Source organism: Triticum dicoccoides, chromosome 7B (genome assembly GCF_002162155.2).
Source record: "Triticum dicoccoides isolate Atlit2015 ecotype Zavitan chromosome 7B, WEW_v2.0, whole genome shotgun sequence".
Classification (NCBI taxonomy): domain Eukaryota; kingdom Viridiplantae; phylum Streptophyta; class Magnoliopsida; order Poales; family Poaceae; genus Triticum; species Triticum dicoccoides.
Window position 1 is genome coordinate 458423321 of NC_041393.1, and position 21368 is coordinate 458444688.

The following is a 21368-nucleotide window of genomic DNA, read 5'->3' on the forward strand; positions in this document are numbered from 1 at the left end:
GCTGTAGGAAGCGGCAGCGGGTGGCAGCTGTTGGAGGGAGAGGTGGCGCGGCGGTGGTGGCTATGGAGAATAGCGGCAGTGGCGGCTAGAGGGAAAGAGGGTGGAAGCGGGGTTGGGGAAGGGCGGCGACACGGGGCAGCGGCGGCGGCGGCAGGTGTGGCGGCGGGATGGAGCGGCGGCTAGGGTTAGGTCGAGGATCGTGATGCGATAGATACCATGTAGAAGATGAGGTTTGGGCGTGCAACACAATTGCATTGATCGGTGCATCAGGCACGTATATATGATGTACAAGATGAGGCCACAACCTCAACTATACAGGAGAACTAGGAGATGGGCCAAGACACAATATATTCAACACATGTCCTTGTCAGATGCCAAATAATTTGGTGTCCGAAAATGCACTCAACATGGAGAGCTCCCATGATAGTTCGTGATATGGACAAGGATGGAGTTGTATCCAGGCTCAATTCTACCTGCCTATGTGTTGCATCAAGTTTGTTTATGTTCTATCCAGTACTTCATATCTTAGATTATGGCCCAGTGCCCAGACTTCCATTATATTTGAAGAACCACTTCCTATGATTATTATGAGCTCTTCTGTGTGTATGTCCCATGCCGTATATGACCATATGGAATGGATCTATGCTATCTGGTAGAACTATTTCCGAATCCTACTACTAAATTATAGTGGAATTCAAATGCCATAGCAGTAATGGCATCTGGTATATTACCACTGTCTATGGACCTAATTCTTCCAAAGGGAAAAATGAATTTACGAACTAGTTAACAAATTGGATATACATCTAGTTTTTTTTTATTTTGATATATATCTAGAATGAAAACAATTGAATTATTATGGGTGATTTTAATTTTATTAGATCTCCAGACAACATGAACAGTCCCGGTGGAGATCACAATACAGAACTACTATGCAGCCGATAGTCAGTCGCTGATCAATAGACGATGCTACATCCAACGGGTGTGCTTCATTCTGTCCCGTGCATGCATGGTTGGATCAATGGGTTCGTGCAATAATTGGCTGAGCAATGTCGTGTGTGTAGCAGCACTCATCACAATGTTGCTTTCAGGAGTATCATTCAAGGTTTGGACCCGGAAAAAATACCTCTCAAGGCTAGGGGCTTTTACTTGGAGTAATTAACATGTATGACTACCCTTTTCTAGGAAAACTTGATTGGGTATTTACATGTATGACTACCCTTTTCTAGGAAAACTTGACTGGGTATTTACATCCCCTAAATACACATCTTCATACCTTGACACTATAGCAATCCCCTTGGCTAGAACCACAAATGATCATGTCTAAGATTTCATAATAATAGTTTAAAGGGTCAAATCTTCAGATTTGAGGAGTACTGGTTGGAATTTGAGGGCTTCTAAGACATTGTACAGAACAACTGGAATAATATTACTTTCTATAGCAACTCTAAATAAGATCTTGTCAAAAGATTTAGATCTATTCTTAAAGGATTGTTGAGTATCGTGATTATTAGGAAAGTTAGGATAGCGTGGGATATTATTCTACCTTGCATTGTACTTCAAGATGATCATGTACTTCTATATATATGTCCACGAGGCTCAAGCAATACAACAACTATCTCTCCAATATCTCTCTCCCTTCTAACATGGTATCAGCCTTATCTCGATCCTAAACTCTAACCGTCGCCGCTTCCGCACCCGCGCGCCGTCCCCGGTGCGGTTGGCCTCTATGACCGTTGCTGGGGGCCACGTCGTCCGTACCTAGGGTTCGTTCGCCGATTACGTTGATCGATTGCCCTAGAAAGTCTTTTTCCTGATCTGTTGATGGGATTTCTTTCTCTCTCGCTGATCGATTGGTCGGTGATCTTTTTTGATTCTCCAATCTAAGATCGGATTGAGTCGCTCGTCCCCCGTCGTTCATCTGCGCAGGTACTCCGACGTTGGACCGCAGCCTGCACTAACTCTCGTGCGGCGTCATACAAGGCCACCGCATGCGCACGCGTCCCACGCGGGCGTGGTTGCCGCTGGTGTGGCCGGCCGCTCGCGTTGACCCAGTGGACAACACGTCCATGCATGGATCTGGTTGCGTCCCGATCTCCTGCTAACTCTCGTGTCACTGTTGGGTTGCACGCTCCTGCTACGTCCGGCGGAGCGCACGACGTCGGGTTCCTCCGTTTTCAGGTTTCGTGAAGATCGACATCAAGTACAACGCTTTATCGTTGAGCAATGAGTTACCGCTGCGTCACCTAGTCGGCCACAACACCGTCGTCCTGTGATTCTTTCCGTGGCTGCACCGATCCACGCCGCCGCTGCGTCGCCCCTTCGGGCCGTAGCGCCGCGGCACGTGGTCTTCGTCATCGCCCTGAGGTCGTTCCCGTGGTTGCACCAACCTGCGCGCTACCGCTGCGTCGCCTCTTCGGGCCGTAGTACCGCTGCGGTCAGCCGCCGCCCCGAGGTCGTCCGCTTCAGGCCGTCCCTGAGGCTGCACCTACCCTCGCGTTGCCGTTGTGTCGCCCCGTCAGGCCGTAGCAAGCATGGCACGCGGTCCTTGCAACCGCCCTGAGGTCTTCCCGCCGTCACCCCGACCCGGGCATTGCCGCTGCGTCGCCTCTTCGGGTCGTAGCGTCGCGGCGTGCGGTCCACTCCGCCGTCCCCGTGCATCGACTTCTACGTGGTATGTGTCGCGCCGCCTTCCTAGGTGTGACGCCCGGATATTTAGGCTACAGTAATCCCCCACTAATGATGCCATGTCATCACATTACTGTTGCTAATCCTCGCTTAATCCAAATCATATTTCAAATTCAAATTCAAATTAAAGTCCAAAATTAAAGTTTCTCAAACATGCAAAATAAAATGTTCAAAGTGTGGCAAATATTACATAACTAATTATAGTGGTGACCCAACACTTTTGCAAAATATTTAGATACCCCTTTTGTGAATATATCAGTGGCTAAAAAGAGTTATTAAATGCCTTTTAAATTATAGAAATACTAAACTATTTTATTTGAACCTCGTACTAAATGTGGCAGTGGTATAATTAGTAAAAGAAATTTAGGTGTTATTACTATATTTTATAAAGCCAATTGTTATTCAAAAATAAAAGAAAAATAAAATTGTAAAAGAAAATAACAAAAAGAAAACCCCTGGGCCTAGCCCACCTAGGCTGGCCCAGCCAGCCCACCTACCCCATCGGTCGCCTTCTTCTACTGTTCTCCTGGAGCGACCGCTACAAGGGTGCGTCCCCATCCGACCAGCTCGCCGGTGCCGCCCCGAGAGGATAAGGGCGTCGTCCCCTCGACGCCTCGCGCCCTCCCCTCCACTCACCGCTCCCCACTTGCGCCCCTCGCTCTCTCTCTCTCTCTCTCTCGTCCACGCACTCATCCTCTCCTCCAGATCCATCACCGAGCGCGACCGTCGCCGCCCGCCTCACTCTGCCGTGGCCACCGGGCACCTCTCGCCTTGCCGTTGCATCCATGAAGACCGCCGTCGTCCGCTGCGTCCACTACGGAGACGAAACGAGCCGGAACCTCCTCCATCGCCTCGCGCCCTTCCATCGACCGACGCCGCTGCAACCGCGTCGATCCACCTCGCCTCTGCGCTCCTAATCTTTCGCGGGCCACCTTGAGCCACCCGGTGAGCGCCGCTTCTTCCCCTCTCTTCGCGCATCTTTTCTGCACCCGTAGCCTAGCTAACCGTCGTGTCCGGAGCTCGCCTCCGCAGCCGTGACCCGTCGTCGTCGTTGTTCGGCTCAACCGAGCACCTAGATGTGCTCGGCACACTCCCAGGAGGCCAACTCCGCCCCCAACTCGCCTTGCCATGCTCCCCTGCACTCAAACCTCGAGCTCGCCCGAGGCCGTCGCAGTCTGCTGCTGCTGCGCATTGCTGCTCACCGGGCCACGCTCGTGCGTGCCCACGCCGCGCCTTGGCCGCGCGCCCCACGCCCCAGACCGCGCCTTCGCGCGCACCCGCGCACCCGTCGCTCCCCTGCTGCCTCGCCACTGCCCGCGTTCCCCTCGGCCGCGCCCCTGGACGCCCCTCCCCGCACCCGTCTTGCCTAGCGCCTCGCCTGCGGTGGCCCCTGCGGCCCCGCCTCTCCGTCGGCCGGCCCAGCCACCACCGCGGCCCCGCACGGCGCTCGCCCCCGCTTCCCCTTGCCGATGCCCCATCCGCTACCCCACCTCGCCTGTGTGCGCGCCCGCCTGGGGTCGCGTGGCCTCCGCCGCGTCGAGACCTGCCGGCCCCCCTCGCCGCTCCGGCCGGCGCCCTCCGCGGCTACCCTGACGGCGCTCTTGCTGGCCTCGTCGAGGCCATGGCCTTGCCCGGGCGTAGTGCCCCTCGGGCACGGGTGCCCGCCCGTTAACCCGCACCGGCCCGCTGGCCTTAGGCCACTTGCCTATGGGCCCCACGCGCCCTGGCCTTAAAAAAAGAGAAGATAAGAAAACAATTAATTAATTAGTTAAGTAATTAATTAAAAAGTTGATTAACTTAATTAAATGGGTAAGTAATCTCTAATTAGTTAGGTGAGTCAATGACAGGGGGCCCCACCCCCTGTTGACTAGTCAAACGTTGACTGGTCAACTGGGACCCCCTGGCCCACCTGTTAGCCACTGGCTACACTTTTGTGTACACTGTGCTGGGTGCGCCTAGCATTTTAGTATTTATTTTTTTATTAAAATTAATTTTAAAATATTATTAAAACTTTGAAAATTAATAGAAATTAAACCGTAACTCAGATGGAAAAGTTTTCTACATGAAAGTTGTTCAGAATTTCGAGCTGAATCTGGATACACGGTCCGTTCGTCTGCCACACGTCTCTAGCATAGCGAACCTGCAAACTTTCCCCTCCGGTTCATCTGTTTGACAAACGTCCGGGACCGGGAAAACTTTCCCAAATGGTATCCCACTTCACCAGTATCGTGTAACACCGCGTTAGAACACCTCTAGCCCCGCTTATGATCATGTTGTGCATATGTTTGCGTGTATTTACTGTTTCTTCCCCCTCTTCTATCCGATAGACCCCGAGACCGCTGTTGATGCCCCTGTGATCGACTACGTCGACGACGACCCTCCTTCTTGTCTGAGCAACCAGGCAAGCCCCCCCCCCCCTTGATCATCCCGATATCGCCCATTCTATACTCTCATGCTTGCATTAGATTTTGCTACTGTTATTGTTTGCTCCTATTCTGATGCATAGCCTGCTTTTGTACCTACTATTGTTACCTACATGCTTATCCTAAACTGCTTAGTATAGGTTGGTTAGTGATCCATCAGTGACCCCCACCTTGTCCTTGTTGCCCCTGCTTCATCATCGACGACTCGATCAACGTGATCGACGACCAGAGCCCGACACCTCACATCACATCACGCCCCTTTAGTTGCTCGACTCTGCAGAGCTACTATCGAGTGCCGAGGGTGATCCCTCATAACGCGCTCCTGATGATAATTTTGTAGTGTAGCTATTAGGTCGTGGTCATCGAGGGTGATTTCCTCTTTCACCATTGCCGATACGGCTCTGTCGTTCAACACCTCAAGTGTGAACCTCGAGGGTGGTCCCTCTTACGTTCACCTTGATGATTACATTGAGTGGAATCCACCGGGGGCGATTCCTCAGGTTTTCCCCTTGATGTTTGGACACACGGTTACCTTGACTTTACTTGAGACCTTGGTGAAAGTCAGGCGGGCCCGAAGAGCACCCGCAAGATAATGACGTGGCATGGCCAGGCATTCTAGGCCCTTGTCGTAAGTCCACGAGACGGGGCGATGGGGTCACTTTCGATCGTGAGTCTCTGCTCGTCTCCGCAAGCTAATAATACACTATGGTTTGGGTACTTGTTCTGAGTTGGCCTTTGGCCTTTACGCACTAAACACCACGTGAGAATAGATATGGGCCTCGACGTCGTGGTATCAGCCGAAGCTTTGTCAGACGTCCAGTTCAGCAGTGCGGCACGGCTGGGCCGACACCATCCTATAGTGGTGGAGCCTGGTCTGCCCTGCTCGCAACGACCCGGAGTGCAATGGGCGATGGGCCCAGACCCCGGAGTGCTTAGGAGGTAGACCGGCGGAGACCTCTCTGCTGAGCCTAGGTAGGGCTGCGACGTGTTGATCTTCCGAGGCCGGGCATTGACCCCAGAAAGGTGTGTCCGGCCAGAGCGATCGAGGTGTTGGGTAACGTGGTGCACCCCTGCAGGGAAGATTATCTATTAATAGTCGTGTCCACAGTAACGGACGTTCAGACTTATATCCTGATCTTATACAAATGGATACTTGAGATATGTGGCTCCGGGATTGCTTTCTCGCAGGGAGTCGAGGAAGGATCTTTGGGCATTAATGTTACAACATGCTTGTTAAATATAAATTGTTGTTCTTTACTCTTCTACATGTTGTAAGATGCTCGGAGCTGCGTGAAGATGCTAGTCTTCGATAGGCTAGGCTTTCCCCCTCTATTCTGGCATTCTGCAGTTCAGTCCACAGATACAACCCTTCCATTTGATACAAATGCATACTTAGTATAGATCTGATGCTTGCGAGTACTTTGGATGAGTACTCATGGTTGCTTTGCTACCCCCTTTCCCCCCTTCTTTCTTCTTTCCGGTTGATGCAACCAGATGGTGGATCCTTGGAGCCAGATGCCACCGCCGATGGATGCTACTACGTAGAGACCGCCGACGACCAGGAGTAGTTAGGAGGTCCCAGGCAGGAGGCCTTGCCTCTTCGATCGTTGATGTTTGTGCTATCCTTCTTAAGGCAAAATTTGTCTAACTTATGTCTGCACTCAGATATTGTTGCTTCCGCGGACTCTTGTGTATCGAGCTTGTATTCGAGCCCTCGAGGCCCCTGGCTTGTAATATGAAGCTTGTATTATTTCATTTTGTGTCTAGAGTTGTGTTGTGATATCTTCCCATGAGTCCCTGATCTTGATCGTACACATTTGCGTGTATGATTAGTGTACGATCGAATCAGGGGCGTCACACTAGGCGCAGCAACGCCACCGTCTGCGCCGATCATCGTCGTGCTCTCAGGTTCTTCCTCGCCTACTTCAAGCACCGTCGCCACGCTTCAGACCTAGCCGCCGCCTCAGGCCGACGATGCCGCTCTTCTTCCCGGTCCACGGCGACTACCTCGACACCGGCCACCCAAACTCGATATCGACCACAGCGTCCATCGCACAACTACCTCGACAAAGGGCTACCGCCTTGCATGAGCAACCTCATCGGTTTTCTCTCCAGCCATGACTTCCGCGATGCATCGACCGTTACGACTGTGGGGGAGGGGGGGTGTCCATTGGCTTGCCTTCGGATTCTTCTCCAGTCTCACCGTCTGCGTGGTTGTTGTGACTGCGGGGGATGTTGAGTATCACGATTATTAGAAAAGCTAGGATAGCATAGGATATTATTTTACCTTGCCTTGTACTCCAAGATGATCATGCACTCCTATATATATATGCTCATGAGGCTCAAGCAATACAACAACTATTCCACCAATATCTCTCTCCCCCTTCTAACAAGGACTTAAAACATGAAGCAAAAACTTTCCAACCGTCAAGAAACTAATTGAACAATAATTCTATGTTCTTGCCCTATTGGATGGTCTTGAAGATCAAAGGCCATTTTACATACAAGAAGGTAATTTTAGAAAGGCCCTTATTGAGCACACCGCAAAACTGGTTGAGGAAAAGAGATTATATTGGAGGAGAAAAAAAAGGCAAATACTAGATGGCAAAATTAGGAGATGAAAACACATTTTTCATACTAGTGCACCTCAGAATTACAAGCATACATATCCTCTTCAAAATGTGATGATGGTTTATCTGCTAATGATCAATTGACTAGAGGGATCAGGTACTTCTAATGGTGTCTCTATGCAATTTAATATCAAGCACCTATCAGAGACTATGGTTTAAGTCATCTAGAAAATCCATTCGCCAATGAGAAAATTTTATGAAATTATCACGAACATGCGCAATGATAAATCCCCTGGACTTGATGGGTTTGATGGTCTCTCATGAAAAAATGCCTGCACATCATCAATGAACAGCTTTACAAGCTATGCTTTGATTTCTATGATAGCAGAGTGAACCTCCAGAGTGACCACGATGCATTTATTGCCCCTATCCCTAAGAAAGCCAATCCTGAATGTCATTCTGAATTTAGGCCTATCTCCCTTCTGAGTATGCCCATCAAAATAATCACAAAACTGCTCACAAATAGACTTTAAATGGTATAACTTTCATTCTCAATAAAAACCAGCGTGGGTTTATTAAAAACAAAATTATTTAGGGTTGCCTCTCTTGGGTCTTTGAATACCTTCAGATATGTCAGAAAAATGTCTGAACATGTTTATGTAAAAAATATTACTCCCTCTGTTCACTTTTGTAAGACGTTTTAGACAGCTGAAATTGAACAGTAGCACCGATCTCTAGCTCCCAGACAAATGTCCTTTGTGTTTTGAGTCATATGGGCTTCAGACCAATATAAAGCTCACCTTAGTCTGCCTGCTTCCACAAGTTGGACTACTTCTCTGACTTCAACTCTGACTTCGCCATGGGTGGCAGTAGTGATGCCAGGAAGATGCGTTGTGTCAGTACTCACAAGAATTGTTACATACTCTACTTTTTTGTGAAAAGGCTCGTTATGTATTTAGTGTTAACATTTTGGAGACAGCTCTCAATTTCTCGCCAATCTCGCAACTTCCCAACCAACCATGGAATATAGACGAAGACAAAACAGTTCGTAAAAAAATGAACACAGAACACAAGGGACACAGTCCCAGGAAAACTTGACACACATGTTCTGATGGTTGTCTGGAATCTCGGTAAAGACACCAAAACTAGTAAGTACAAGATCCTCACTGGAATTTTGAGTGAACATTCTACGCATGGTCCACCATGCCCGATAGTGTCTTTGTTTGCATCTCTTTATCAAATTCCCACGTGTGCTGGACAGTGATGAGCACCAGTAACTAGCAAACCTCAGAAATAGGTGCCGTCCATCTTAATCAATGCATATGCAACATCACTATGATATCAACAATTCTACAGATTAATTATGTAAATAATTGAACTGGTCCACGGAAAACCATTATCTTGATCAAGCACCATTTTCCCCTCCTAGAGGAGCAACAACTGTTTGTTGTCATTCAGATATTATCTGTGATTTACTAGCCATGGTCGGTTGTGGTACCAGCGAGAATGTAGGGCCAAACCAGTTTCCGTGGTTGGTGCGGGCGACTATGTGTAGCATGTAGCTCCCATAAGTTGTTGCGCTGTCCTAGATGGCGACAAAATAAAATTTTAAGTTCTAACAATACCCTGTTTTCTCAAGAGTACTTTGAATATCATGAAGACAGACTAGAACTATAAGCAGAGTAGAGGAAGCGGGTTGATTATACATAAACAACATGTTGCAAACACACTACTGCACATTTTACGCTGGAACTATATGTTAACAGAAATACCTATGTCAAGAAAGGAGTTCAGTTGCTCTTTGGATAAGCACTTCCTTTGAACCTCCAACTTTTGCCTTTTTTGCACTGAGAAAGCACTTTAGATCGGCAACTGTAAGCAGACGCAGCTCACCTCGCTTATGATGATCTATCACCTGAAAGCATTTTATGTCAAGTTATTAATCTATTGAGTTAATGCCAAAAGAAGTATATATACACCTAGCTTGCCCTCTCAAACACAAATAAATGACAGACACCTTCGCAGTTAACTCATCCTTGTCAACATCTGGCTTTGTTTTTGTCTTTGTTGTTGAAGTTGACTCATCCTTAACACTTCCTGGCTTTGCCTTTGTCACCTTTTTAGTAACATCCTTTTGATGATCTATTGCCTGAAAAAATTTAATCCCGAACTATAACTTCATTGTTGAAATCACCTCATACATAACTAAACAGTTCGCAGAGATTATCATCGATAAAAAGAAAATTAGGGAACTCACCTTTTTGGTTAGCTCGTCTTTGACAACTTCTGGCTTTCTTTTCGATGTTGTAGCAGCAGTTATCTCATTCTTGCCAACCATAGACTTCGATTTTGTCGGTTTACTTTTGTTCTGAACACATCCTTCTGAATATCTAGCACTGATGCTGTGTCTTGCGGGACATTAGGTGCATAATCTTTACTGTGAACACAATAATATCTGAGTTAGCACTACTGAAATGGCAACTAAGACTATTGTGTTCAAGTTCAGCTACAAATATTCCAGTAGGTTTGCGATTCACAAACTATTGCATGTGCAGTGTCAAGCAGAAAGAATGACAAATTCCTTGAATTCCTAGATAACAGCTTCCATTCTATGGTACTTTGTAAAACTGATGCAAATAAGTACTACCCTTCCTCGATCCCAGTCCAGAACATTTTTTGTTTTATGCACCCACATCATCCAATTACCCACAAAAAGCTTGACGATGCTACATGTATATATAGCTGCATATTTTCACTACATAGTACATAAGCTATCTTCAAACTCCAAATTTCTCACTGTGTGTACACACTAAACAAAACAACAATAGGGCAGCCCGGTGCATGTAGCTCCCGCTTGCGCAGGGTCCGGGGAAGGGTCCGACCACTTTGGGTCTATAGTACGCAGCCTTTCCCTACATTTCTGTAAGAGGCTGTTTCCAGGACTTGAACCCGTGACCTCTTGGTCACAAGGCAGCAGCTTTACCACTGCGCCAAGGCTCCCCTTCCCAAACAAAACAACAATACTACGAGAAAAAACTCAGTGGCTTGGTGCCCCTTCCCCGTTGAGCAGTTATTAATCTGTTGAGTTACATTTTTATTCTTTTATATGAAGTACGAGATATCTCACCTTAAGACGCTTTCATTCCCGTATAGTATCGACAAGATCCAAATTTACTTATGCAAACAAATATATTGTGCTTAAACTTCTTATTTGTTAGAATTAACAGTATTCTCTCACATAGCAAATAATATGAGAAAAATAAATAAAGGGCATTGACATATCTTCCTCGTATCCAAGCTCCTCTTTTCACAACAATCCTTTTGGTGCACTGCACAGGAAATATGGATGATTAGATCCTGTACGTGTTAGTACAATTGATATGTCTGGAACAGTCCCTGATTCGTAATACCTTTTACAGTTCCTCCTTCACCACTGTTTTCTAGAATCTCTGCATGCTTCCTTTTAGGATTCCCAGAAGTCTGCAAGGATGATGGGCCACGTTCAAAATTCAAGTCCCATAAATAATACAGCACATTGGTACCAATCCATGTTCGAATCAGGGTATGTAAGATAAATTTGTTTATTATTACTCCGTCCGTCCGGAAATACTTGTCGGAGAAATGGATGTATCTAGACGTATTTTAGTTCTAGATACATCCATTTTTATCCATATCTCCGACAAGTATTTCCAGACGGAGGGAGTATAATATATAGTCCCACAAAAAGAAGAAGGCATCTAGCAGGAAAATATACAATCAGATGACGTAAGAAAATCACTCCATGGTGTTTCTGTATAATCAACCCGCTTCCTCTACTATATGGGAAATTAATTGCCACCGAATCTTAGACACCCCAGCGATGTGGCGACTAACCACCACGGCTCCAACTTGCGACACAATGGCAGCATGCCTTGGCTTGGGGAGGCGCTGCTACAAATCCTAGACGCCCCAGAGATGTGGCTTCGAACCACCATGGCTCCTGTTACTGAATCGGATAATGAAACGGGAATGAAAACCCGACCAAGATTGGAGTTCAACTATGGTTGGAGCGCATCCGGTAACTATGATCCAAACACACTAGATCAAAGGTGTGGACACCCTTTTGGGTAAATGTATACCTGAATGACTTCCTTGAGAAGACTTGCACTTGATGAATCGACAGGATTAGCATGGCTTGCTTTAGGAAAACTTCCAAGTGATGATTTTGGTAGGCTGGTTTCACTCGATCTGTTTGAACTATCAGCATCAGATTGTTCTGATGCAAAAGATAGTACAAAGTGAAATTGTAGTTTCTTTTTCTAGTAAAAGGAATCTGCTAACTAAGAAATTGAATTGACTATGGGACGATCAACAAACACAAATTTACAGATGTAATAATATTTACCAGAAGAACAGCTTGTTTTGTTTTTATCTGCTCGTTTACTTCTGCTAAATGAAGGCTTCAATAATGTTATTTGCGCTGCAGAAGATATTTTAATACAGAAGAACTGCAGTCACTCAGTTGAACTGTGAAGAAAATGAGACTGTCATAATTAATGAGGTACGTAGATAAAACTCAATTAGCATAATTACCTATTAGGAACAAGCAACATGACTTATTAACCTGATTATTTGTTTGCATTTCCTAACAATGAAAATCAACAAAAAGAAGAGAAATCTAGTCTTACATTTGAATGAACTGGTTAGGACAACAGACTGTGATTGACAACCATGCTTGATGGAATGTGTGTCATCGCCAGTGCCAGCATCATCCAAAGACTGAGCTATCTCAACTTTGGTATTGCACAATTTGGCAGCCAAAGAGCAAAAGACAGCTGGTTTTGGGGTGCGGAAGTCTTGTGATAGTAGAAAATACACATGCATTTAGTAAAAACAGGCGGTGAATCAATTATTCAGCCGTACAGGCAAAAAAGTTCGTTCGACAAAACATACCTAAAGTCAATGATAGGTCTTTGGCCATAAAACTTGGACGAACTAAACGAAGATCCTCTGAATTTTCGGTTCTTGCAGTGTGCATTGCCAGTTTACTTGTGGCTTTATCCCAAGTAGGCAGAGTAGCCGTGCAGTTAACTACCAGTTGTTCCTGCAACATTACAGCCCACCTTAAAAACAACAGAGACCTACTATGCCCAATTCGTATAATTACATACTGGCAGATAAAGGTTCACATAGTTCAAAATGACAAATTCATATTGAAACGGATAGCGGTGATTTATTAATACAAGCGAAGTGCTTGCATGAACAGCAATATGTACAAAGAAGAAAATATAAATAGTCTTTAACGTGCATTTTTGTACCATTTTATAGTATGATGTCAAGAAAAGGAAAACGATATGAGGCGTTGTGACAGCAGCTTTATTTACTTGAAAGGTTAGTTGATTACCTTGATTACTAGTTGGCTCTGACCAAAGAAATTCCAAGCTAAAATAAGAAGCAAACGTCAGGTATGATCCAACATAGTTATTATTTCTCGCATTCTAAAAAAAATAGTCCCTAGTCATTGAGTAAAGATAAACAGCAATATTAGTATGATCCGACATAGGATCTGAACACACATCCCAAGGGACCAGACTTATGATTATCCTGTAGATACCATATGTCTTTTACGCTTAAATGCTAATCCATATCTACACTGCCATGCATAACTCTCATACAACACCAGGAAACATGGTTTTCAGCAACTCCTGATTACAACAACTAGAAGCATGTATGCCAATTCACAGTTATAGAGGATATTTCTACCAGACAACAGAATACTCATCACCTTTCAACAATTCTATAAAGGACCGCATGGAAGACATTGCCTTTGATGCTCTAACAGATTTTGGGGCAGGCTGAAGCCCCGGACCTTGGAGGACAAATGGAGAAGGCAACCTACATAAGTTGGATAAAGGTAATTAAAGCAGAACATCAGATGCATGTTGACATGGAACTGATAAATAATAATGATCGGCATATTAATAACAACTGTAACAGCACTGAATGTACAATTGTACTTGAAAAATCATAACCATTGCTTCTCGCAGGAAGCTCCGCATGTTAGTTTAACTGCTGCATGGTAACTGTAGTTCATCTCCAGACCATGCTACAGAACGCAAAATTTGTGAAATGGGAACAAAATGTTAAATACAGGAAATACTCCTGAGGGAAAGCATACCAAATCAAAAATAAATATTGAGATGGTAGGAAATGCCAAATATACCACCTTAACTGAGCAAAGCTCTGTAAAGCTGTCCAAGATCTGTCCAGAAGGAGGTAGTTCACTAAAACCTATGAAAGTAAAACAAATATCTTGAGAAGAATGTGAGATGATGTAGCAAGTAATACTAAAACTCTAGCTTACCAATCACATGGCCTTCTTGTAATGTTGGAAGAATTGCACAAGCTGTCTGGAGGTTATAACCATCCAAGCTTACTTCCTTAATATGTTGGAACGTTTCCATCACATTGGAGCTAGCAACATCTGAGATCTAGCAGCAATACATAATGATTAACTAAGCTAGTTTTTGTTGTAAGGTGCCCAATGAACAATGAAGAATACCTCAAGTGTAGTAAAGCAAAATGCATCAGGTGAGACAACAAACTCATAATCATCATTTAGTCCAGATCTGACTTCCTGTACCAATTCGACAACCAAAGATGGTAAGCTACAAAATCATATAATATCAAAGGCTCGTATTAAGACAGACAATGACAATTAACGGAAATAGTGTAGCCAAACCATTTAATAGCTCATTTGCAACAAGCAACAGAAAACAAATTTGAGAGAGAACAACAATTTGTGTAACACTACAAAAAGCACTCTATCTGGATACAGTCTGTGGTTTTCTATATAGTAATACGGAGTACTTGCCCTGTTGACTGAAATAAATTATTTCACCATCTTTGGTAGCAGAAGGCCAAACATTGCCTGTATTTTATATGAACCATAGTGGGCTTATGCTCGAATAACAGAAGTATGTTAGTGCGCTCACATTCTGATGCTCAACCGGAAATGCTTAACAAGAGGTTCACGAGTTGGTCATGGCAACAGGATGTACACATGATACTAATGAAGGGATGAACACTTGAGTTGCAAAGACGGCACTTAAGTTCTGAAGTTAACTGATAATTCCTGTGTCCCAGCAATCTACAGGTTGATTTTGGTACAATAAATTTTATTAAGTTCGGACTGCATAAAGCTTGCTCTAACCAAGCTTAGGCAATGCAGTTGGCTTCTGTACAGACTAAAAAATGATGACTGCTGCATGGGTGTTGGTCATGTGCTTTCCACAGTAATTTTCCATCCATTCTGGATCAGGCTTGAATTGATCAATTAGTACCATGCACAATCATGTGCGCATATGCAGACTAGGCATGGCATTTATATACACACCAACATGCAGCAATCCAAAGCTACGTGAACATGGTGAAAAGCAGCATACCACATTCAACACGCAGAGATCAGTCCTCTCCTCGCTCGCTGCAAACATCGACTGGGCGTATATGCTGTCCCCGACAAAGCTCCATCCACGCTCAAGCATCAGACATTGCAGTCCACACTCAACCGCTTTTGCAACCAGCGCGCCTGAGCACACCACCTCCTCCTCCTCGCCAACCTTACAACGGAGGACGCAAAATTGCTAAATTAGCCAGCAAATACTCGTAGCATCAAAACGTCGAGCAGGTGAGGGACACGCTCACCGAGGAGCCTGTGAAGGCAGCCGCGATCTCGGAGGCCACCTGGGCGGCCGCGTGGGACTGGCATCTCTGCAATGATCAGAACCCACGGGTCACGTCTCTTCGCCAAGGACGGAACGAAAGCGAAGCAGTTGAGCGAGACCTGGTAGACCACGAGGGCGTCGGCTGGGGACTGGGGGAGGCACGCGAGACGGTGGCGGCGGGACAGCCTGCAGCAGAGGATGTCGAGGTCGAGGGATGGAACTGCGGCGGAGAAGGAGACCTGCCGGAGGAGGAACGGCGGCGACGGGGCGGAGGATGAGGTGACGGGGACAGCGCGCACGAGGACCTTGTTGCGGAACATGGCGAGTGTGCCCGGCCCTGAACCTTCTGAATCTTCTGCAACAGCACCTCTGAAGAATGGCGACATGCCGGTTCAGTACAACTTCAGCGCTCAGGATGCAACCGGGGGAACGAAAACCAGAGATCCAACGGCTGCTGAGGCCCCCTCCTATCCATACCAAAGCTACTACCTCCTTTCCGATTTATAGGGCTCAATTCAAAAATCTCACCAACTATTATTTGGTTTTAGGCTTTTAGCCCAAGTTTGCCTTGCCAAATATTCGGATAGGCAAAATTTTGATCAAACATTTTTCTTACTCCTTAGTTGGCTAACATTCACAAGCAAATGAACTAGAATTGACAATCCCTCGTTATTACCACTAAAGTTGTTATAGTGATGTAATACCCATCAAAACCGGTTAGTATTTATTTGAAAATACTCTAATTCCGCCGTTTGATTCCAATGTAACATCAATCGCCTCATGCAATTGCCATGTGCCATGTGGGCCTCGCGCACTAGCATCTCTCTCTCTCGCTCTCTCTCTCTCTCTCTCATCTCCTCCTATCCAGATCAAGACAGGGCACGGGAACCGTTGTCACCACTGTCGAGGGTTGCTCCCTTTCTCCTCCTCATCCCCCATCCCATGTTTGAAGGATGTTGCAAGCCCTGTTGCCCCACCACGAATGCTGCAATCCCAAACATTTGCCGCCCACAAATGATGACATCATTGCGCTGCCGCTACAAGCAGCGCCCGGGGACGAAGGCACGAAGCACCATTGCAACGCCCCAGGAGATAGCATGTTGTTGCACTGCAACATGGAGCCGGCTATGAGTGAGGGCATCGCCGGTTGGTAGCATCACAACTGATGTGAGGTCATCGGTGCTGCAATGGAGCTTCCGCCGTGGTCGTCAGTGCTACAATGGAGCATCGTTGTTCTCTTACCACCCGATCGTGCTGCAAGGAGTGGTGTGAGATGAGCGGCGGCGATGCTGTGATGCACCGACGTTGTGGGATGGTGACGTTGTAGGGAGTGGTATGGATGGGGTGCGGGATTGGTGCATGAGTGTTGCCGGGTAGCAATAGAGCATCACCGGTGCTACGCCGTCGGAGCATCGCCGGTTGATGCAACCATCTCTTGAAACACCCAGAGCTCGCCAGGGTTGCATGTTGCAATCATGACCGATGCGTGACGAGCTTGCCGACGGTATTGCTCTCGACTGACCGACAACTGGTCTACTGCAATTTGAGGGTTGCATCTGGTGCACGCATGCGCGCGACCCGATGGTTGGAGGCGCTACGGGAGACATGAGCATGTAGGGATGGGAGCGATGGCATGGTTCTGTCATTAGGGGATCTAGAACCATGTCAGATTGTATTAAAGAAAATCAACTGCTGCCAAACGACTTATCTTTTCCTAAGATCAGGCGGTTGATTCCTAGAAGACGCCTTTTTTTACGAGAGGAAAAATTGTTTAGTGGTGTGTTTAGGGTTGTTTGGTTCACACCTTCGGCTAACGACCAACAGTATGTCGAGCGCCAATCTACGTCAAGATTCGAAAAGTCGTTTGTGTATTTCATGTATTCCCCGTCATATATCCCTCCAAGTATATCTATAATTGCATCGTAAATAGAAAGCAATATAAATGTTTATGTGGGGTCGTTTAGGTAAAACCTCATGCAAAATCCTAAGGATTGGAGTGGAAAGGGCATCATAATCTTTTCTTTTTCTTCTCCTTTGATTTTGAAATTCAGTAAACCAAATCAGCCTTTGCCACGCCCACGCGCATGCACGATGCACAAACACAAACATGCAATGCGGCCATAGTAGCTATCGAGGTTTGAGATCTACTGCCAAACATTGTTGTTTCATTGTTTGCATAACAGTATCTCTCGTCACCAACTTTTTATTACTTGTAAACTGAGCGTACTTCGGATGATTAGCTTTCTTGTGGTGGAACCATTCCAGGATTCAAGCCCTATACTAAGCATTGGTGCTCGTTTTTTTTGAATTTATGTCAGTCTTTTCGATGATGTTCGTTCGGTGCTAGGAAACATTCCCATCGACTACCAGGCGTCAATGGTTACTTCGTCAATCTCAAGATATTGTTCATATCGGCAGGAGGTATGTACGTGCACTCACATAAGTTAATGTATGCTCATATTTGTGGGTATCTGCAGTTGTACTGTGTTGGCTTTTCTTATGGCTTGTATTGTTATATAAACTCTTTTCTATATTACGTTTTGCGTTTTTTGAGAGAAAAATCATCGATAATGTGTCGGTGACACTCTTGAGTGTCGTTTTTCCTCCTTGGAGGCGCTGTCGTGCGTTGTCCTTGTTGGGAAACGTAGTAATTCAAAAAAAAAAATCCTACGACCACGCAATATCTATCTAGGACATGCATAGCAACAAGACGGGAGAGTGAGTCCGGGTACCCTCGTAGACCGAAAGTGGAAGCGTTTAGTAACGCGGTTGATGTAGTCGAATGTCTTCACGATCCAACCGATCCAAGTACCGAACGTACGGCACCTCCGTGTTCAGCACACGTTCAACACGATGACGTCCCTCGTGCTCTTGATCCAGTTGAGGACGAGGGAGAGTTCCGTCAGCACGACAACGTGGCGACGGTGATGATGAAGTTACCAGCGCAGGGCTTCGCCTAAGCACTACGACGACATGACCGAGGTGTTAAACTGTGGAGGGGGCACCGCACACGGCTAGGAGATTGTCTGTTGTGCTTTGAGGTGCCCCCCTTGGCAACGTATATAAAGGAGGGAGGAAGAGAGGCCGGCGGCCAGGAGGGGCGCGCCAAGGGGGGAGTCCTACTTGGACTCCTAGTCCAATTAGGATTCGCCCCCCCCCCCTTTTCCTTTCTTCCACCAGAGGGAAAGGAAAGGAGGGGAGAAGGAGAAGGAAGGAGGGGTCGCGCCCCCACCCCTTGTCCAATTCGGTTTGGGCAGGGGGGAGGCGCGCACCATCTCGTGGCCCTTCTTCCCTCTCTCCACTAAAGCCCACTAAGGCCCGTTAACTTCCCCGGGGGTTCCGGTAACCCCTCGGTACTCCGGAAAAATACCTGAATCACTCGGAACCATTCCGATGTCCGAATATAACCTTCCAATATATGAATCTTTACCTCTCGACCATTTCGAGACTCCTCGTCATGTCCGTGATCTCCGGGACTCCGAACAAACTTCGGTCATCAAATCACATAACTCATAATACAAATCGTCATCGAACATTAAGCGTGTGTACCCTATGGGTTCGAGAACCATGTATACATTATCGAGACACATCTCCTATCAATAACTAATAGCGAAACCTGGATGCTCATATTGGCTCCTACATATTCTATGAAGATCTTTATCGGTCAAACCACACAACAACATACGTTGTTCCCTTTGTCATCGGTATGTTACTGGCCCGAGATTCGATCGTCGGTATCATCATACCTAGTTCAATCTCGTTACCGGCAAGTCTCTTTACTCTTTCCGTAATGCTACATCTGAAGGAAATATGCCCTAGAGGCAATAATATAGTTATTATTTATTTCCTTATTTCATGATAAATGTTTATTATTCATGCGAGAATTGTATTAACCGGAAACATGATACATGTGTGAATACATAGACAAACTGAGTGTCACTAGTATGCCTCTACTTGACTAGCTCATTAATCAAAGATGGTTATGTTTCCTAGCCATGGACAAAGAGTTGTCATTTGATTAACGGGATCACATCATTAGGAGAATGATGTGATTGACTTGACCCATTCCGTTAGCTTAGCACTTGATCGTTTAGTATGTTGATATTGCTTTCTTCATGACTTATACATGTTCATGTGACTATGAGATTATGCAACTCCTGTTTACCGGAGGAACACTTTGTGTGCTACCAAACATCACAACGTAACTGGGTGATTATAAAGGTGCTCTACAGGTGTCTCCAAAGGTACTTGTTGGGTTGGCGTATTTCGAGATTAGGATTTGTCACTCCGATTGTCGGAGAGGTATCTCTGGGCCCACTCGGTAATGCACATCACTATAAGCCTTGCAAGCATTGCAACTAATTAGTTAGTTGCGGGGTGATGTATTATGGAACGAGTAAAGAGACTTGCTGGTAACGAGATTGGACTAGGTATTGAGATACCGACGATCAAATCTCGGGCAAGTAACATACCGATGACAAAGGGAACAACGTATGTTGTTATGTGGTTTGACCGATAAAGATCTTCGTAGAGTATGTGGGAGCCAATATGAGCATCCAGGTTCCGCTATTGGTTATTGACCGGAAACGTGTTTCGGTCATGTCTACATTGTTCTCGAACCCGTAGGGTCCGCACGCTTAAGGTTTTGATGACAGTTACATTATAATTTTATGTGTTTTGATGTACCGAAGGAGTTCGGAGTCCCAGATGAGATCTAGGACATGACGAGGAGTCTCGAAATGGTCGATACGTAAAGATTGATATATTGAACGACTATATTCAGACTTCGGAAAGGTTCCGAGTGATTCGGGTATTTTTCGGAGTGCCGAAGAGTTACGAGAATTCGCCAGGGAGTATATGGGCCTTATTGGGCCATACGAGAATAGAGGAGAGAGGCCGGAAGGAAGGAGTCGCGCTGTCCCCCTCTAGTCCGAATTGGACAAGGGGTGCAGCCCCCTTTTCCTTCCTCCTCTCCCCTCTTTCCTTCTCTCCTACTCCAACAAGGGAAGGAGGAGTCCTACTCCCGGTCGGAGTAGGACTCCCCCCTTTGGCGCGCCCTCCTCCTTGGCCGGCTGCCTCCCCCCTTACTCCTTTATATACGGGGGCAGGGGGCAACCCATAGACACAACAATTGATCCCTTGGATCTCTTAGCCGTGCGTGGTGCCCCCCTCCACCATAGTCCATCTCGATAATATCGTAGCAGTGCTTAGGCGAAGCCCTGCGTCGGTAGAACATCATCATCATCACCACGCCGTCATGCTAGCGGAACTCTCCCTTGATACTCGACTAGATCGGAGTTCGAGGGACATCATCGAGCTGAACGTGTGCTAGAACTCGGAGGTGCCGTAGTTTCGGTGCTTGATCGGTCGGGTCGTGAAGACGTACGACTACATCAACCGCGTTGTGCTAACGCTTCCGCTTTCGGTCTACGAGGGTACGTAGACAACACTCTCCCCTATCGTTGCTATGCATCACCATGATCTTGCATGTGCGTAGGAATTTTTTTGAAATTACTACGTTCCCCAACAACATCTCGCAACTAACTCATTAGTCACACTGCTTGCAAGGCTTATAGTGATGAGCATTACCGAGAGGGCCTAGAGATACCTCTCCGATACACGGAGTGACAAATCCTAATCTTGATGTATGCCAACCCAACAAACACCTTCGGAGACACCTGTAGAGCATATTTATAATCACCCAGTTACGTTGTGATGTTTGATAGCACACAAGGTGTTCCTCCGGTATTCGGGAGTTGCATAATTTCATAGTCAGAGGAACATATATAAGTCATGAAGAAAGTAGTAGCAATAAAACTGAACGGATGGGTCTTGTCCATCACATCATTCTCTAATGTTGTGATCCCATTTATCAAATGACAACACATGTCTATGGTCAGGAAACATAACCATCTTTGATTAACGAGCTAGTCAAGTAGAGGCATACTAGGGACACTGTGTATTGTCTATGTATTCACACATGTACT

At 46.2% G+C, this 21368-nt stretch overlaps 1 protein-coding gene and 1 long non-coding RNA gene across 5 annotated transcripts in view; one reads left to right on the forward strand and one right to left on the reverse strand.

Moving 5' to 3' along the window:
• The window catches only part of LOC119341191, a 5023-nt gene extending 3591 nt beyond the window's left edge, over window positions 1–1432 (forward strand). The window contains exon 3 of one of the 2 annotated variants that reach the window (XR_005164956.1): window positions 879–1432. This is a non-coding gene — a long non-coding RNA (uncharacterized LOC119341191). The remainder of the gene's footprint in view (window positions 1–878) is intronic. The other variant, XR_005164957.1, reaches the window with a different exon arrangement.
• A 7311-nt stretch (window positions 1433–8743) lies between these two features.
• LOC119340519 lies at window positions 8744–15725 on the reverse strand. 3 transcript variants are annotated; one of them, XM_037612440.1, is made up of 19 exons: window positions 15501–15725; window positions 15362–15427; window positions 15103–15276; window positions 14220–14294; window positions 14022–14148; window positions 13884–13948; window positions 13690–13763; window positions 13443–13552; window positions 13062–13099; window positions 12611–12761; window positions 12346–12513; window positions 12063–12137; window positions 11797–11933; window positions 11089–11158; window positions 10961–11007; window positions 9936–10117; window positions 9696–9827; window positions 9451–9593; window positions 8744–9258 (listed from the first exon to the last, which is right to left on the reverse strand). In XM_037612440.1, the coding sequence occupies exons 1-16, from the start codon at window positions 15699–15701 to the stop codon at window positions 9995–9997; spliced, it is 1701 nt and encodes a 566-aa protein (XP_037468337.1). In that variant the 5' UTR covers window positions 15702–15725; the 3' UTR covers window positions 8744–9258; window positions 9451–9593; window positions 9696–9827; window positions 9936–9994. The 3 variants fall into 3 exon arrangements, with proteins under 3 accessions (XP_037468337.1, XP_037468336.1, XP_037468338.1); XM_037612439.1 differs by having other exon boundaries at window positions 8744–9263; XM_037612441.1 differs by lacking the exons at window positions 8744–9258; window positions 9451–9593; window positions 9696–9827 and having other exon boundaries at window positions 10024–10117; window positions 11797–11905.
• Between the last annotated feature and the right edge of the window lie 5643 nt (window positions 15726–21368).

What these genes read in the sequence shown, in the direction of transcription:
- LOC119340519 (XM_037612440.1), bottom strand. Translation starts at nt 15,701, where the DNA reads ATGTTCCGCAACAAGGTCCTCGTGCGCGCTGTCCCCGTCACCTCATCC. An exon ending in ACAAGAAGGCCATGTGATTG is followed by an intron (nt 13,949 to 14,021) that starts GTAAGCTAGAGT and finishes TTACTTTCATAG; the next exon opens with GTTTTAGTGAACTACCTCCT. An exon ending in AGAGCCAACTAGTAATCAAG is followed by an intron (nt 12,762 to 13,061) that starts GTAATCAACTAA and finishes GTAATGTTGCAG; the next exon opens with GAACAACTGGTAGTTAACTG.